We start from the raw sequence: 18,986 nt of genomic DNA, 5'->3' as shown, positions 1-18,986 counted from the left end.
AATATACTAACATTTCTAGAAATTTTAACAATAATAATAACAATTTGTTTAATTATTTTTAGATAAGTACGATTGTCATCCACTATCTTGGCAAGCAGACCCAGTATTTTGTCCATGAGATAATTATTATTTGGGGTGCATTGTTTTAGTAAATGTGTGTTAACCTTTCTTATCAGCAGTTGTGTCAGAAGGCATTTTATATAATGCGTACTCTCAGATCCTGTCCTGTTCCCGTCGCTTGCTCGTCCTTGCTTGATACATCAATCTACTTTTATTCTGAGTGTTATTTTTTTAATATGATTGAAACCGCATACTTTTTATTCCTGTTTTACTTAATTCATAAACTGAATGATCAATTGTATCAACAGCCTTGGACAAATCGGTAAAAATTAATAGCATAATATGTTGTATATCTAATATATAGTTTAAAAATTCGTATGTTCTTTTAAGACATGCTCTGTGCTTTTTCCTCTTTGAAAAGCAAATTAGTGTTAGTTTATTTTACGATTTTCTGTGAGGGATTTATATAAGTGGGTAGCCACTACTATCTATTACTCTTTCAAGTGGCATTGCTATTAGACGGTAATTCTGAATCTTAGTCTTTTTTTGCCTTTGTGTATATGTCCTTACAATATATTTCTTTGCATACATTGCACTCATTGCTACCATTATTACTTCTTGGTTTTCTAGTCAGCAGACCATTTAAACTCTGCCTATTTTTTAAAAATATTCTTTGGTATGTTCTTTATGGAGCTTGTATTGGCTATTCTTCATTTAATCACTACATTGAGAACACCAACCGATACTAATAACTTTTAATTTTTTGAGTCCTTTTGACAGCAAGACTATCTTCAACAGATACATCACAATTAAAATGAGCCACATAGTATTTGTTTCTCTTATATTTTGTTTTATTATTCATTCTATTTCTCAAGTTTCTATATTGGATTAGACTTCCATATTATATATAGCCTAACCGCTTCTTTAACCATATAAAATAGGTGATAGTCATTCCACTTTTTTTGTTTTTTATGTACAGAAAAAATACTTTATGGTAAGCTTGGTTTTCTGTTCTCATTATAAACTGTATTAAATGTGTCAGGCAATTTTTCAAGCCCCTCATTGAAATCCTCTGTACCTATTGCCCTCCAATCGGTATTTTTCAAACTGTATCTGAATTTCTTTTCGTTATCCATTTTAGTTTTAGGATTAATATTATTATCTGATTTGTTATTTTAATTTAACTAACAGACTGTTCATATTTTTTTATAAATCCAGTACTATTGTTTTAAAATAATGGTCTCATAAATATAAGGTCTATTCATGATTTTACTACCACTCCTAATCTGACTTCCTCCCTGGTATACTCCCATATACCAATACTTAGCCCCCAAGCAGCTAGAATTGTTTCATACTCCTTAACGTGTTGATTTTTCTTATCAGTTAAATCTACATTAACATCTCCTATCAGCACACATATTTTATAATTGCTCAACTTCTTTAATTCTGATTATTTCTCCCAGAAAAATCTTATTGACCCAATGTTCAAGAACTAGGCGGTTTTTATATGGCTTTTAGATATATCTTGTATTTTAATCCTGCAACCGTAACTTCGTATGATTCTGTATTGGTTTTTAGTACCGTTATTAGTATTTTGTTTAATTTACAGAAAATTTTGTTTTCTTAACCTATAAATGTGTTCATAGTTTGGTATAATGCAATAATTTATTTCATTCTCCCCAAAAAGGATACCCGATACAATTATTAAATCAAGTTATTGTTCGATAGTTTAATCTACATTATTAATAATTGTTATTAATAATCGTAACAAAATGTTACAAATGACCGGAGGATTCCAAAACAATTCTATCTTGCTCTGCGACACCTAATAACAGAGATACCACGTTTCCATTAATATAGTTGCAGAAATCTTCATAACAAGTACCTTTCTACAGTCTATGGAAGGGATATGTTTATATCTTCGTCTACAAACACGATTTATCAGTTTAAATCAAATCATGTCAACAGTTTAGAAACCACGTAAACGCTTATACTTATTAAAATCTTGATCAAAATAAAGGTTTCTAGAAATGTTTCTAAACTTTCGAAAATATTACAAGAATATTAAAATTCAAACTATTACATATTTGTCACGCCGGTAGGTGGTTAGGTGCTATACAATTTTACCTTAAAACTTAATAATGTATCTTTAATATGATATTTTATCAAAATTTATTACAAGGTAACTACGAGTATTATTTGGTGACTATTTCAGTATAATCTAACAAAATAAATTTCAACGCTACTTATGAAACAGTCTTATTGTTGTATAACAAAATAACGGCCACTTAAACATTTATTATTAAACGGTTTTATGTTTCACTTTTTACCAAAAAATATCATGCATGTTTTATAATAATAATTACACAATATGTATTCAAACTTAATAGATGTGTTATTTGTAGTATTCAATTCCAATCTTCGTCAGATGGGCTGAAATATTCCGATTACTTTTTAATTGAACACTTTGAGTTATAACGAAATATTACCCTTACTATTTAGCACCTAATATTTTAGGAAAATCATATAAACTCTAGTTTTGCTAATTCTTCAAGCCGTTACAACTGTTGAATTTATAGTTACAATTGACCAGACTGTATCCTTAAGACGTATAAAACATATATTGTATTACACATTTTATATAATTTTACTATTTAAGAAATATAATGTTTGTATATAAGTATTAATTATAAAAGTTATCTGATACGACACTATCTAAGGAATCACTGTGTGAACTACTAGAAGGCTGAAAGGAAGATGTCTGATGACACATCCCACAGATCAGCTGATAAGCAATCAACTTGATCATGTGACGGTCTGTGATTCACAGTAGTTGTCGGTTAGTGGCGACAGAGTGTAGACCGACCTCTTTCTTCATAGCCATCTCACACCATCGAGTAAGTTTTGGGTGCATGAAAATGATTTTTTTTTAATTAAATAAAATATTTATTCGTTCATAGCCATAAATCCATTTACCATTGTGTAGTAATTTAGAGCATTAATGCTTTGTCGTAAATTTACCGAATGTGTACAAATGAACTATTATTACTAATTTAGTTACATTTCGTATACACATTTTTAATCACTACAGTTCCCAGTGATTAATAAATAAAAAGCAAACATAAGAAATAAATGTACACTTTTCAAATAAAACCACAAGTGGCTCGTAAACTAATCAACCATGACAACAGCGATTGCTATAGAATGTATTAATTGGCTTAGCAACCTACCTGGGTACTAAGTTAAATAATTAACTAAGCAGCCTATTTAGGTAGTAGGTTAGTCCATTAGTCATACAGCAACTTTAAAGGAACGATAAGAATTCTGGGAGTAATTTAAACAGTACTTGCCACCGGCGCACCCGGAAGAAGTAGGCAGCTTTGTTTCAACTTAAATACTATTAATTTATTTTATAAGGGATGTAAACTTAATAACATTTTTAATTACAAAAAATTGTCTATAAAGCAAGATTTTGGAAATTTCATACTTTAAAAACACATTTCATTTTGTCTAGGTTCGTAAATAACTGAGTTGTGATTTTATAAATGCTAAAGACCGCTAATTTCTAACCAAATGGTGTACTAATCTAGCTAATTACCTTGGCTAAAATTTTTATAAAGTAAATATTTGTTTCAGAATTTCTCTCTTCAATTCTCGTTGATATATTATTGGACTCATATGGATTGAAATACAATACGTGTTTTAGGATCCACTCAAGATACAAAAAAAGTTTGATTACATAAATGTTACCAAATGTTACAATCATTGCGAATACATGTTGGTACTTCTCTAGGTTCAATGATAACGAAGTGATTGTTTAAAGTTTGAATAGCTACAATTTAGAATCGAAATGGTGTAGCTAGCCAATAAACTATTTACATGAAACATTTTTTTTAAATATGTGGGACATTTTGATATTTTAATCCATAATTTCCTGTGATCTTTACCCTATAATACTTTTAAAATGAGAAGTCAATGAATGGTGCTTACAATTTAAAAATTTTAACTGCTCAAAAAGGTTAATTATGCTTAAGGTTGTAAGTAGGTAGTTATTCTCATTTCTAAAACTTTCAATTGGCCGCAACTTAGTACTAGGTAAAGATAGAGTTCTTAAAATAGTTTTTAAAATAAATGTACACCGTTCTACTATTCGTACTACGTTCGTAGAGTCTCTAGTTTTCGTTGTTAGTTTTCTTTTTTCAAGACCTTTAAAATAAGGTATCACGCGATGGGGCTTGTCATTAAAAGTTTTTTGACTTGTCTACAAAATCCCCTAGTATAGGTTTATGAACTATGTAGTAATTATGGGCTAAGAATAGGTTATAGCATGGAAAAAAGTTTGCATATTTATGAAGTAATGTATCTAGTGTGAGCTGTTACATTATTAAAAAAAGGGGTATCCAGACTTTATTCACTTTGTGTATATATATATATATATATATATATATATATATATATATATATATATATACATTTTTCTAATACTAAAGGACAGCTAGCGGCTATAAAGCACATTCATAGACTTATGTTTATAGGACATTTTTGTTTTGAATTATAAGTACTATAAGCTACAGAGGTGTACGACACCCTTCTGTGAACACTCTGTAGCGTATAGTACTTATAATTTCAAACAAAAATGTCCTATAAACATAAGTCTATAAATGTGTTTTTAGCCGCTAGCTGTCCTTTAGTATTTTTTTTCTAAACATTTATATCTTTAGAACTAATAAAACTAAAATAAAAACTTTGCATATAGGTAATAAATAAGAGGAACATCGTAAAAATAGTTGTATGATTTTCATTACTATTAACAAAATGGCGCCTGTTGAAAATTTTTTAGTCAAATAACAAAAAGAATCCTATGGTTATAAACATATACAAGACACCAACTATTTTATAGTTTATGTAACAAAACAATTCCAACGTTACTTTTCTCAACGAATCCGTCAACGCTTAAAGCGAGAGCACGATCACTTTAGAGGCATGCTTCCGCAAGCCGGGAGTTACAAACATGTCACATGTGAGAGGCATCAGTTATTTGTTGATCGCGGCTTGTGCAAGGGAACCTTTAATGTGGTCGCGCTCACTTATAAGTTGGCGGATTTCGTTGAAAAGATATCGTTGGAATTGTTACAAAAATTGCAAAATAGTTAGCATTTTGTTCATTTTTATAACTGATGCGAAACAGCTGACGTCTTTAAATTTTTTTAATTTTATAAGTCTATATATTGTCAAGCTATAATTTATATTTCTGTAAACCATTTTAAATAATGTATAAAACATACAGAGTTCATACAGCACAATTTGACCTTTAATCAATTGTTAATGTATCATACTGAACTGATCTAGATGAGACAGAATGAACAATGTTTATAGCATTTATTAACTTTAAGTGTAAGATGTAAAATCTACAAGTATCTCATCTTAACAATTATTATTTTGATATATCCGAGGATTTTAAATGGTTAGTTGTTCTCTGCCATTATGACTGAAACAATTCAAAGGCAAATACACATGAATGTAAGAAGTAACGAATACTCGTATAAAGGTTTAATTTGGCTATGAATGTGTGGTTGTAGACAAAATGTTTAGATCAAAGCAAAATCTGAGCCTCCGGACATTTTTAAGTCGTGAATTATTACGAAATGAATTATTTAAGCATCAAATTACTATCAAAAGAGGAGATGACATATATAGGATCAAATATGATTTCACTAAACCAAACATAACTAGGTTATCTTCAAGGCAAAAATGTTGCATGGTTGTACAATTTATTAATGTATTTTTATATCACAGTCCATTAAAAAATAATTCCTTTATCAAAAATAAATATGTACGAAATACTCGATTATGACAATAATGCATCCGTCTAATCCCATAAATTATATCTTCATTCTGATTAGCGAAACCATCGTGTCGAGTGTATATTATATATATATATATATATATATATATATATATATATATATATGTGTGTGTGTGTGTGTGTGTGTGTGTGTGTGTGTGTGTGTGTGTGTGTGTGTGTGTGTGTGTGTGTGTGTGTGTGTGTGTGTGTGTGTTTGTGTGTGTGTGTGTGTGAGTATGTGTAATTTCGATAAACATTGAATCACAAAAAGTACTTGCTGCGCCGGGACTCGAACCCGGATCTCTCACTTGCCGGGTGAATGTGCTACCATTACACCACAGAGGCCTCATTTTTTACGATTCAATTATTTTTTATTTGGCCGTTTCTTTCACATATGTGTTTAAATAACCAAACTAACATATGATTGGAAGACCAAATATCTGTCAAATGACTTATTTATATTCATTAAATTCATTGCCACTTATACAAATTTATGGAAAAACAATACTACGATCTATCAAAGTAGGTACATAAAATTACAAATTATGGGACAACAGGTAAATGAAGGTGAGGCAATGGCAGTGTGACAAACGTTACCAGAAATTCAATATCCTGCAATATTTTTAATATTCTTTTAAGCAAATTGCTGTGGCGTTCTTTATTGTAACAGTCTAAAGTTAATAAATAAATCTACAAAAAAATATTTTTACGAAACAAGTACCAAAGTACTTAACTTATTTAGGGCTAATATTTTGTCTCTGGCATTTTATTCATATTATTAGTTTAAGTTAACCCACACAAACACACACGTATACAGATTGTTGAAAAATTATCAGGAACTATTTTTATATATAGTTGTAAATAAGCGAAAATAAACTAAATAGTTTCTTCTAACACATGAGCAACAGGCTTCGTTTAGCGTTTGTCTATATTTTTCATTTTAAAACGTAAATTAGAAACAGTTTAATACTGTATTGATATTGGCATGTTTATACGACTAGCTAAGATGTTACTTTCTGTGGAAAGGAAAAATTATCGTTAGTAGTTTCAAAGTTGTGGGGTATTAAAAATATTAAAACAAAATTTCATGAGAACCGACAAGAAAATGATAAATTGTTAAATATACAAAACACGGATTGTAAAATGGTATAATTTTAATACCTTATTTATTATGAATAGATGTTAATATCGGCATACTCGTGAAAGCGTGTTTAGTGCTCTCGTGCAAAGTGTCTCGTACCAAAACAGTTAATAAGAGATCCGAATCCTAAGTAAATATTTTATTTTATAAAGATTACTTATTAATAAACAAATTGATTGTAAATGACACAATTTCCATTCAACATCAATGATTCTATGCCGTAATTATAAAAAGTAGCATGTGTTTGTCTAGTCTTTCAAAATTTAAGTGCTATCCTATAAAATTGTCTAAAACCAACTTGCCCCTCCTTCTCATATACGTTTTATCTATTAGACTGTGGCCTTAATAAGATAACTACCTAGAAAACATAAAAAACTGTAGCCTGGTATAATTTTTATTTACTGTTTAAAATATGAAACATAAGCAATGCATGAAAAAGTTATTATTGTGTTTCAACTAATAATTTTATTGTTTTTAAAATTCTACACATGAATTTACTATTAGAGAATCCTTATTCACAAAATTAGGTGAATAATTATGTAAATTGGATAACGAATTCACTACATTTCGGTAAGCAAATCAGAGGCTATCAAACATTAATCAGTAACAAACTCGTGATATGTGCGTCGCCAGTACAAAATAATAGTTGAACTGAGGTCACTTAGATAACATACAATGATATCTGTTATCAAGGGGATATGATATCATGCCTTAATATAAATGATGTTTTCCTCATAACTATTCAGCACAGTACAAGTGAACAGTGTAGCTATTATATTTTACATTTCTTATCAAAATAACTTTATCGCTATTCATTGACTAACTAAGAAATCAATTCTAAGGCTTAAACAATAGTAAGAGAATTTCTGTGGGTGCATGGGTTTCTTCAATGAGGGTTATTAAACTATTACCCAAAGTATTTTACAAAGTTTGTTATGTCAATAAGTGTCACATTCAGTAAGCATTCTAAGCACAGCAGTATGTGTTTCAGATATAAACATGGTGTGGTTGGCAGCAATGGTGCTGGCGGTCGCAGTCAGTCTGGGAAACCACGGATATGCACAGGTAGGCTTATATAGGTATGTATAGAGTGTCCAGTAACTCTCTGGGCATAGGTTATCATGTTATTGCTCAGGTCAAGACAAACATACTTTACCATCTGAACATGGGTCCCTGATGCTTAGTTTGCCATCTGTCTGTATGTGTTTTTTATAAAACAAGTTTGTACTTGTACTTATAAAACAAAGTAAGTAAACAATTTTTATCTTAAAAACTAATAAGTTCAATTATACCAAATTTGCTTGAAATGTTTATGATAACAATGCCAATTACCGAAAACATTATCATCAAATTATATTTTATATTTTTAAAATGGCGGCCATTAAAAGTTTTAAACTTTGAATATCTTAAGAATCAGGGACCCATGTTCATAAGGTGAAATATGTTTGTCTTGAACCTTTATCCAAAGAGTTACGGGACACCCTGTATAATCTTGTATTTTCATGATGTTATTCTTGTTTAAAACATCACTTTCTGTTATGAAAGTCCTCATTTTCCCTACAGTAATCATTATATATATATATATATATATATATATATATATATATATATATATATATATAAACACATATAAATTTAATATGCGTTTAAACGAAAATTTTTTAATATTTAAAACAATTGTACAGTAAGGGTTTTTAATCGAAAAAAAAAACTCGGGTTTTATATATATATAACACCCGAGTTATTTTTTTCGATTAAAACCCCTTACTGTACAATTGTTTTAAATATTAAAAATTTATATATATATATATATATATATATATATATAAAATAAATACAAATTAAATAATAAAAGTGAGTTTACTGATTCAGTTTGTTCAAAATTAGCATCTCCCAAGTCAGGTGCTGATGGCGGCGTATTACGGCCTGATTTACCCACTTCTTTCCTACAGAGTGGTTTTGTGGGGAGCTTGTTCAAACAATCAAATTTTGAGAGTTTTCAGGCTTCAAAAGAAAGCGATCAGAACAATCGCCAACATGAACTTCAGAGAGTCGTGCAGACCAGATTTCAAAAAACTGCACTGTTGACTCTGCCATGTCTCTATATCTTGGAGGCAGTTTTATTCTGTAAGTTAAAATGTGCCCTGACTAGGGGCCGTGAGGTGCATGAATGTGAAACGAGAGGCAGAGACAACTGCCGTACTGGGCGACACAGAACGGTGGTTTATGAACACCTGCCCTCGCAGGCAGGTGTCCGTTTCGTCAACAGTTTGCCTGATTCCATGAAAAACGTACAAACGCCCAAGACTTTAAAAACAAGTCTGAAGCGCTTTTTATCATCTAAATCATTCTATAGCGTTGACGAGTTTTTTAATTATAGTTGGGAGACATCCAATCTAGAAGACTGACACTGGCGGTGGCGGTGGAAAGAATTGGCGAGTAAGTGGTATGGATGAATGTAACGATTGTATGTCTTAATGTGGTATTGTGAACTAATGTAAAAATTATAGATTTATTCGGTATGACTTTTGCCACATAATTGTATTATTGTCAACGGTAATAAAAGACTTGACTTTGACTTGACGTCGTGTCGTGTAGTGTTTCGTGCACTACAAGTGCTTCCGACAAAACAGAACCGAAATAAACAAAACATCACGTCACGTCGTTTCGTGTAGTGTTTCGTGCACTACGCAACCGGCCTTAGAGTATGTCCAAGTAATCCGATAACATGTGTCAGGTTTAAATGATCATATATATTTTGTATTTTGCAGGAGACCCAGGGGCCGATTATTCGTGCCTTCCACGTCTTATCAGACATAAAATACCACTACGCCATCACGCGTGTCTTCTGTCGTGTTGTGAATCCTTCAGCCCAGTCTGACGAGGCGTTCTTCATAGTCACCCTTCCCGACTCAGCCTTCATCTCAGACTTCGTAATGTATGTTGATTATAAATGTATCTTTCTCCACGACTTTCCAAAACATTTCTTAATATGTGTTGAAATATATGTTTTTGGTTGCTCCATAATCCCTTGATATATTTCTTTCAGGGAGGAAAACGGGAAAGTGTACAAAGGCCATATGAAAAGGAAACGTAAATATGATAGAGCCGTGAAAGCTGGACAGTCAGCAGGACGAGTGGCTCTAGAGTGAGTATTTTATAGCTAATTTAATTAATCGATTGATAGTGAATAATGGAAAACATTAATGTTGAGAAAAATGTACCTATAATGTTCTAAAACCGTTTAATAAATGTTAGAGAAAAATAATTTTAACAACGCTATAAATTTTACAGTAAAAATTACTTACAGACTAAAAATTTTTTATCTCACAGCTAAAACATACATTGTGTAGATAAATTCCAAAAATTCCTTCCTAACTTTTAACGTGATAACATTTTTCGTTTGTGTAATTGTATACCTAAAAGACTATGAATTATTTGATGGAGGAGTATTAATATTGAAGCAGTATTTTAAAAGAGGCTAACATAAATAACAATGGGAAATCACGAATCACTAAGATTATTTAAAAAAAAATAAATTCATTATCTGTTTTCGCACATGAGATATGTTTTAAATCCATTTCTCAACTCTTTACTACAAATTAGTAATAGGGTTTGTAGAATAGCAAGAGACATAAGGACTAAGGACATCAAATTTGTGTAAAGCCTTCATTTTTAACTTAGTGATTACTAAATGAATAGCGATTTAAAATTCTCAATATTTGTCTGCTTTTTAGAATTCTTTAAAAGAATAGTCACTTTTAGGTGGTTTAAATTTGTGAATTGTAGTAAATTTCTATGCCTACGAACTTCTTAATTTCCAAAAAACCTCAAACGAATATAAAGTGATCCCATTATTTTTTAATACTGTAAAAGGGTATTAATAATAAGAAAACCATTTACCAAAATATAATTAATTATTAAAATCTCTGCCTATACTTGTACAAGTAAATCACATCTTACTAGTTCATATTAAGCTATTATATAATACAACTTTAATATTGTCGGATTATATTTACGTCTACGAGCTCATTTCTAGGTTTAGAAACTATAGACTGATTTTACACGCTTTCGCTTTATTCGATATTACATTCTTCACAATGCCTCTATCGAAAAAGGCCAGAGAATATTACAATTACAACTGTTGAAAAATCATCTATAATGAACTGATACAATCATATTTCTTCAAAACAATTTAGTCTGAAGAAATTATTTTGAAGCAGCTTAATTGGTTTTGAATTTTTATTATGAGCACATATACTACATTAAATAATTAAGAGCATATTACAGCATATTTAATGCAACTATAAATAGCAGTAAAATCTAATATTCTCATCACATAGTACTCAGGGTACGTAATGTGTATGTTTCTTGTTAAATCCAGTTTTTGAATTATTTCCATAGATTTTCCAACCAAATTCTTAATTAAAGAAAAGAATACATATTTACAATTCATATTGTTGATTTATGTACTATCGTATTGAACATTTTATTTGTACTTTATTTAATTAATGAAAATCAAACATATACGTTGTTAATCAATAGTAATTGGTTTGCCAGGACTTAGAATATGATTATTGTAAACACGTAAATTGTAATGGTAAGCCCTAAGTGTAGCCGATGTTTTTTTACTATCAAATATTATCTCCTTATAATTTTATATGATAAAGATCGTTTACCTATGTAATTAAGTATATTACTTTCAAGCCTATCTTGCAGTACTCCATTATTTATTATCCCAACTTTACTATGTGATGTGTCAATTATAATATATCAATAATTGTCTCACGGACAACTTCCAAACCACATTATGATACACTCTGATAACAACACTTATATACTTTTGGTAACACCATCTCATGATATATAAAAGACTTTTCATACCAATAACGTCTGGTAAACTTTCTTATGTTTTTACCACTAAACATATTATTTATAAAATTTAACTATTATTATGTTTATCTCCTTTAAAATTAAACTATATTTTGTAATGATTGAAAAGAGTTATATTTTTGCAAAACAGTTCGAATTTTGTGGTTTGTACAGTAGTTTTAATATGGCTTTTTACACCACTAAATATTTATATAACAAAAAAATATGTAAGTTATGTGTGAAAATAAAATTTGGAAATAGGAAATTTTGAACTTATTGGTGTAGTTATGTTTGTAACCTGTGTAGGTCTATAAAACATTAGTTTAAAATAATGTATAAAATTATCAAAAATTGTTCAGCACCATATCTGGGAAAAGTTTTCAATATCTGTATGTTTAATGATTTCAATCTTACGTGTTTTAAAAAGTTATTAAATAAAGTAAAACCAAACTAAAAACTGTCATTAGCTAATAAGCTGTATTTATTTAAAATTTGTTATTTTGTAATTATTTCAGTGCGAGAGATTCCAACCAATTCATGATTTCTGTGAACATTGCAGCGCAAGGAAAAGCGACTTTCAATTTGACTTACGAACAACTTCTGACCAGAAAATTGGGGGTTTATACTAATACGATCAGTGTCAGCCCAAAACAGGTTTGTTATTTATTATTTTCCATTTTCTTTCACTTATAGCCAGGAACTCACGCGTCTGCAATGAGATTTAGCATCAGCCAGTAATAGATTTGTTAAGTCATTGTTTTACTTTTCTGTAACATTTGACAAGGACACTATGGGTCTATTTGTGTCACAGTCATACGTCACTAGACTCTTGTTAACCGAAAATGACTGTAGTACCTTAAAGTCTCTTATACTAATATAACTTACGAAGACAACATTTTTACTAACTTAACGACAACGCCTATCAATATTAAACTGTAGAAGCGTATCGCAGCGTGCCGGAAGATATGTTCCTGTTTTGTCAATGTTAAGAGTAGAGTAATATGATTCATACATGGCTCCGTATTTCAACCATTAAAAGGAGTGGTACCTAATGTTTTAAAATGGCGGTTTCCATTGTTTATACAGATTGTCGATGAGATGTCTGTCAGAGTACACATCGATGAACCATCGGCCATTTCTCACTTGGAGGTATCTGAGTTGCAGGTTCCTGGGACGTCCGGTTCTGGAAATAGGAGTCGTAAGTATATCGTTAGAAATACCCCCAACAAATTGAGAAATAAACTTTTTAATTTTATTTTATCAGAAAGATATTTTCTTATAATATAACTCTTCTTGTTGCATTAACACAATTAAAAATCATGAAATTATCATGAAACCGCCATAGTCACATGAAAAGATGGTTTAAGTTAAATGGTTTTCACTTAAATGAAGAAAAAACTAAGATGACGATTTTCTCACCACATTTCCGGTATTTTAGCAAGTTTCAGCAAAAATTGTGGCAGTCTAAAGGTCTGCTCCTCTTCTTGGTGTTATTTTTTATGATAAACTCAACTGGTCCTAAACATATTGATGCCCTATGCACAAATTTGTCTTTAACTACTTTTGCTTTCGAGTATTATTGCCTGTGGTTAGTAAAGATACTATCCTTTAAATGTAAATGTGTAGAGTAGGTTACAGTATGCTATTGGATTCTGAGGGTCATTTAGTGAAATGTTAAGAGTATTTAGTCTCCAAAAGAGGATCGTTCGCATTATATCAGGATCTAGTCATCGTGCTCACTGCAAGCCTTTTTTCAGCAACTGAATCCTCTCACAGTTTGAATTTTTAACTTCAATATCTACATACTTGAAGTTTTAACTTTCTTCAAAAATAATCCCCATTTTTTAGCAAATAAAACTTTTAACCGTCAGTAAATACCCGCCACAAGTATAACATGGTCTACCCGATCCATATATTGAAAAGGGCATGCATTATTCAGTCCTGCAGGTCTATAATGCGCTCCCTTTACACCTGAAAACATATCCAGCTAGAAACATTTTCTAAAAAAAGTAAAAAATCATTTTTCTGGTGATATGACCATATAGTGTACAAGAAATCCTGTCACGTAGTGTACCAATATGTAAACTATATTAAGCGACCTTATTTGATTGTTAGTATTTTAGTATGTGACTAATTTCATATAAAATTTTGTTTTTACAGAATTAAATTACTTCTGATTCTGATCAAGGGTGAAGATCTGAATGTACAAGAAGACTGGTTCAAAGTGCGAGAATGCGTTACGGAACCTCGGATACTAATCGGCAGTACAAGGCTTGAAATAGTTTAAACACATTGCCAATTCAATTCTAAAGTACTGTACATCCATTAACTTTGTTTAGGAGTTGCATTTGGAAAAATCCAGGACATCAGTGCTTGGGAGAAGGAGGTGAGCTGGGCACCGACTCCAGACCAGCAGAGAGGGCAGGGCACTGAGGGGTTCCGTGGGCAGTTGGTCGTCAAGTATGAAATCGACCGAGAGTCTACGCCATTGCAAACATTTGTTAGTACAGCCAAGTCATTACTGTTTTTAATGTTTTTACATAAAATATCCGTATATATAAAATATTTCTATCTACTATCGTTTCAATGTAAAAGTGGTATAAATTGGTCGTGTCTGAAGTATTGGACAAATTATATATACCTAAAATATTCTTTCCTCTTTGACGAATTACCGGTAATATATATATATATATATATATATATATATATATATATATATATATATATATATATATTATACACATATAATATTATATTTATATATGAAATATATAATATAAAATATATATATATAATCAATTTTGTGTTTTAGTAAGGCACAAATTAAACAAAGCATTAGTTTAGTTACTTCTAATTTCTATAATGTAGTAAAATATTATTATAATGTGAACAAATATTTTATAATAACCATTATTTAGATATCCACACCAGTTATAAATATTTTTTAACAAAGTTACAATAGGGCTTACAAAGTGAACAGATACCAGAAAACAATGCCTTGTAGATGCTTATCAAAGAAGTTTAAATCCTCTGTCATTATTAGTAAGAATCAGGATAAGGATACCAGGATTCGTCCTTACCAAAGAAGGAAAATCCCGTGACATTGTGAAGACTGAGAATATAATCCGGGACATCGACACCTGGAACCTTGGCCTTGATTTTGTAACCTTTGATTTCAGCAAAGGTCTTGAGGCCACACACTATGCACTTAACTTCACAGGCTGATAATATAAACCTGCAATCTAAAGTTCTTATCCCAAATGTTAAAAATCTTACATTATCAAGAAATTGTTCCGTTGACCTGTTGCATACACCTAATTATTAATTGAGTAGGGTAATCTTTGTATACAATAAAAATACCATTTAATTATTTCAATCTTAAGTTTTTTTGCTTGAATGTCAGAATAAATTTCAGAACCTTACATTATCGTACACTGTGCTTATTTATAACAATAACATCTGCCTCTTAACAAAACCTCTTTGCAGTTGTGACAATTTTAAGAGTAAGATGGTGGCCTCTTTACATGAAGATGAAAACTTTTTATCATTATTCTATAAAATAAGTACAGATAAGCTTGCTACAAGATTTCTACTTCTCTACCTCGATTGCTTAAAACTTAGTGTTTTTTATTTATTTACTAAGTAAGGTTTTTTATTTCATTTTTATTTTATCACCTTTGTTTTCAGGAGATTCATATTAATATTTCCATTTCAGTTGTCAATTTTTTTAATCAGTGAACATTAAAATATTCAAGTTGAAACAACTGTAGGTTTTTGTTAGAACCGATAAAAATGTAGCACTATCTTTGAACGATCTTAGTATTGAATTTTACTCATTTTGAAGCCAAGTTAGTTTGTATCAATCTCGTACTCTAAAGATTATTTTTGCATTTTTTGAACTTTGCTGCTATAAATACAATATACGTTTGAAATATCGTAGGGTTTTCTGGACCATTGATGCACTATTTGGAAAGCAACCATTGACATTTGTTACTTCAAATTTGTACTTATTGCTTCGTGTAACAAAAATTTGCTTGAGGACCAATTAGTCATGAAAACTATGAAGCTTTTTATAACTTAATATCGTAATTGCACTCACAATCAGAGGCATAATGTAACTCAAATCACCCAAATTGGTATGTCACAAGTATTAGTTTTGTCCACAATAGTTTAAAGTTATTCTTTCGACATTTTCAGCCTCTAATCTATACGTTATAATATAAATGTTTAAGTAATTATGTGACTTGTCTTTTCTCAACTGAACCAGTTACTGCTATGTTGATTAATGTGAGTGTTGAGTTTAACTCCAGACGCTGCACTAAGAGGTAGATGAACTCAAGATTCGCGTCAGAATTAAATTACAAGAATGTTATAGATTCTAGAAACCTATTTCAAAAACATCTACACACATCAAAACTTAAGAATCAATCTCAAGATTTCTAGAGAAGTGTGATTTTCATAGCCCCATCTGCCCTTCCCCCATATAAGTCTTACTTGTGACCCGAGTTTCCAGTTGCTTCGATTTTTTTGAGAAAAATAATATATTATCTAAAAATCAGTTTGGCTTTAGACAAGTTAAATCCACAATCGATGCAATCACGCACTTAATTGAGCTGATTGTTGATGGCTTGGACAAGAAAACAGTAACGCTCAGCGTTTTCCTTGACTTGACTAAGGCTTTCGATTGTGTGGATCATACCATTCTACTCAACAAATTGCACAGTAACGGTATTAGAGGTTTGCCGCTAAAGTGGCTTCAGTCATACCTCTCCGATATAAAACAACAAGTATCAGTTCAAAATTCATTTTCACGTACAACCAGTCTTAGATATGGGGTCCCTCAGGGATCCATCCTCGGACCAGTTTTGTTCCTGGTGTACGTAAACAACTTGAACTCAAAGATTCATAAAGGAGATTCATCTGCAGTCCAATATGCAGATGACACGACTCTCTCTTTCACATGCAAATCAAAATTTCAAGTTGAAATTCAAGCTCACGAAGAATTAAATGTATGTACACAATACTTTGAAAACATAAACTTGAAACTTAATTGTTCGAAAACAAATTACATGGTTTTTGGTGGAAGCACTGCACCATTTCAGTACAGACCTACTGTGATGTTGGACGACAAGGTCCTGGATGAAGTTGACTGTACGAAACTCCTGGGAATATACCTCGATAGAGGGTTGACTTGGAGGAACCATGTGGACAGTGTTTGTGCGAAACTATCAAGTAATATTTATCTCTTGAGAGGTCTTGCCGAATACTGTTCAGATCAAATAATGAAAATTGCATATTACGGTTTGGTCCACCCACATTTATCCTACGGTATTATATTGTGGGGTGGCTGTTCAAATGGCGACTTCCACAGACTTTTTGTCTTACAGAAGAGAGCTATTAGAATTATTGCTAAATTAAACTTTAGAGAGTCGTGTAGAAATTCATTTAGGGAGCTCAAAATTTTAACATTGCCATGTTTGTATATACTGGAGACTACTGTCCATTGTCGGTTTAAGAGCCAAATGGTTCGAGGTCGTGACATTCACAATTACGATACGAGGTATCGAGAAAATGTCAGACCTGCTCAGCATAGATTGAGAAGATACGAGCAACTTCCTACTCAAGCCGGCATAAAGTTTCTAAATGGGCTCCCTGAAGAAATAAAATCAATAAATGATCTAAATCGGTTCAAAATTACATTGCGACACTTTTTAGTGTCTCATTCTTTTTATACAGTTGGTGAATTCATGGACCATCTCACTAGCTTCAATGTGCGGTAGTACAGGGGCGCTGACATCCAAATTATTTTTATTATATATTAATTTTACTGCTTGACAACTTTTATTGTTAACTAAAATCGATATTGTTTACGATATTTTAAAAATTAAATCGTTAGCATAAGACATTTCATTATTTTAATGAATATACAATTATTATTATGTGACGCATGCTATGCAATGTTAAAATTGTTTCTGGCAATAAAAGTATATTGTATATGTTGGAAACTTATATCCGTTATCTTTATTTTTAACTACTTTCATATGATCAATGTAAATGTTTTAGGAGAACTATTATTGTAGTCCTGTTTTGTTTTTTCAGTCTATCGATTATTGTTTGATTATTACTTTTGTGTTCCAGAGTGATCAAGAATATTTTATAAACTTTTTCGCCCCAGACACTTTGACACAACTAAATAAGTACATTGTGTTCATATTGGACTACAGTGGCTCTATGCTTCCCAAGAAAACAGAACAGCTCAAAGATGCTATGATTCAAATTATTTCAGAACTCCAACCCACGGATTACTTCAGTATTGTTATATTTAACTCCGATGTAAAGGTAAAGTACTGCTTTAGCAATTTCAAAATATTATACTCATACAAACAATTGGTTTCGAATGAATACATTATGAGCTATTAGGAACTATACAAATTTTCTTTTTGTATTCAAATATTTCTATAGTATACAATAAAATTAAGACGTAAGGGTTTTGTTCTAAATTGTGCTTGTATATTTTCTAATCTTATAACGTCTCCAACAACAACCTTTCCAGGAGAGAGAGAGAGAGAGAGAGAGAGAGAGTGTGTGTGTGTGTGTGTGTGTGTGTGTGTACTTTTTTATATCGAAAGAATTTTAATGAGTGCATTTTTGTTTCCTTCACCATTACTTTCGTTTTTATTTTTAAATATATGTTTGTTGAAATTTGAGGTTTTATTTTCTTTTGAAGATTTTAATATGACATTCATATATATTTTGTTAGCTGGATAGTAATGAGGTATCTGTTAATATTTTACTTGTTAATATTTATTTTTTATTTATTACATTTACCATAAGTTTTATTCATTTATAGAGAATATTTTTTTAATTTCAAAGCAACCATATGCTGGTAGTTGCTGATTTTTTCAACCTTAATCAAAGCTACATACTTGCATCCTGAATCAAAATATAGTCCTAACCAATCTGCACGTTAACAAATAATAAGTTTTATTTCTTAAGCAATGGGCAAAGTTAGAATTAATTCAAACAGTTTACGCAGACTATAGGGAAAAAGACTGAATAGAGTTTAAG

At 30.9% G+C, this 18,986-nt stretch overlaps 1 protein-coding gene across 1 annotated transcript in view; it reads left to right on the top strand.

The window, feature by feature from the left end:
- The window catches only part of LOC124363945 (inter-alpha-trypsin inhibitor heavy chain H4-like), a 55,440-nt gene that overhangs the window by 24,403 nt on the left and 12,051 nt on the right, over window positions 1–18,986 (top strand). The window contains exons 2-8 of the mRNA XM_046819219.1: window positions 8,038–8,111; window positions 9,818–9,984; window positions 10,096–10,194; window positions 12,434–12,572; window positions 13,005–13,116; window positions 14,258–14,418; window positions 18,057–18,257. Coding sequence (XP_046675175.1) covers window positions 8,046–8,111; window positions 9,818–9,984; window positions 10,096–10,194; window positions 12,434–12,572; window positions 13,005–13,116; window positions 14,258–14,418; window positions 18,057–18,257 — 945 coding nt within the window. The 5' untranslated portion in view covers window positions 8,038–8,045. The remainder of the gene's footprint in view (window positions 1–8,037; window positions 8,112–9,817; window positions 9,985–10,095; window positions 10,195–12,433; window positions 12,573–13,004; window positions 13,117–14,257; window positions 14,419–18,056; window positions 18,258–18,986) is intronic.

This window comes from Homalodisca vitripennis, chromosome 1 (assembly GCF_021130785.1).
Source record: "Homalodisca vitripennis isolate AUS2020 chromosome 1, UT_GWSS_2.1, whole genome shotgun sequence".
NCBI lineage: Eukaryota > Metazoa > Arthropoda > Insecta > Hemiptera > Cicadellidae > Homalodisca > Homalodisca vitripennis.
The sequence above is the reverse complement of the archived record's forward strand: the minus strand, read 5'-3'. Positions and strand labels throughout refer to the sequence as shown.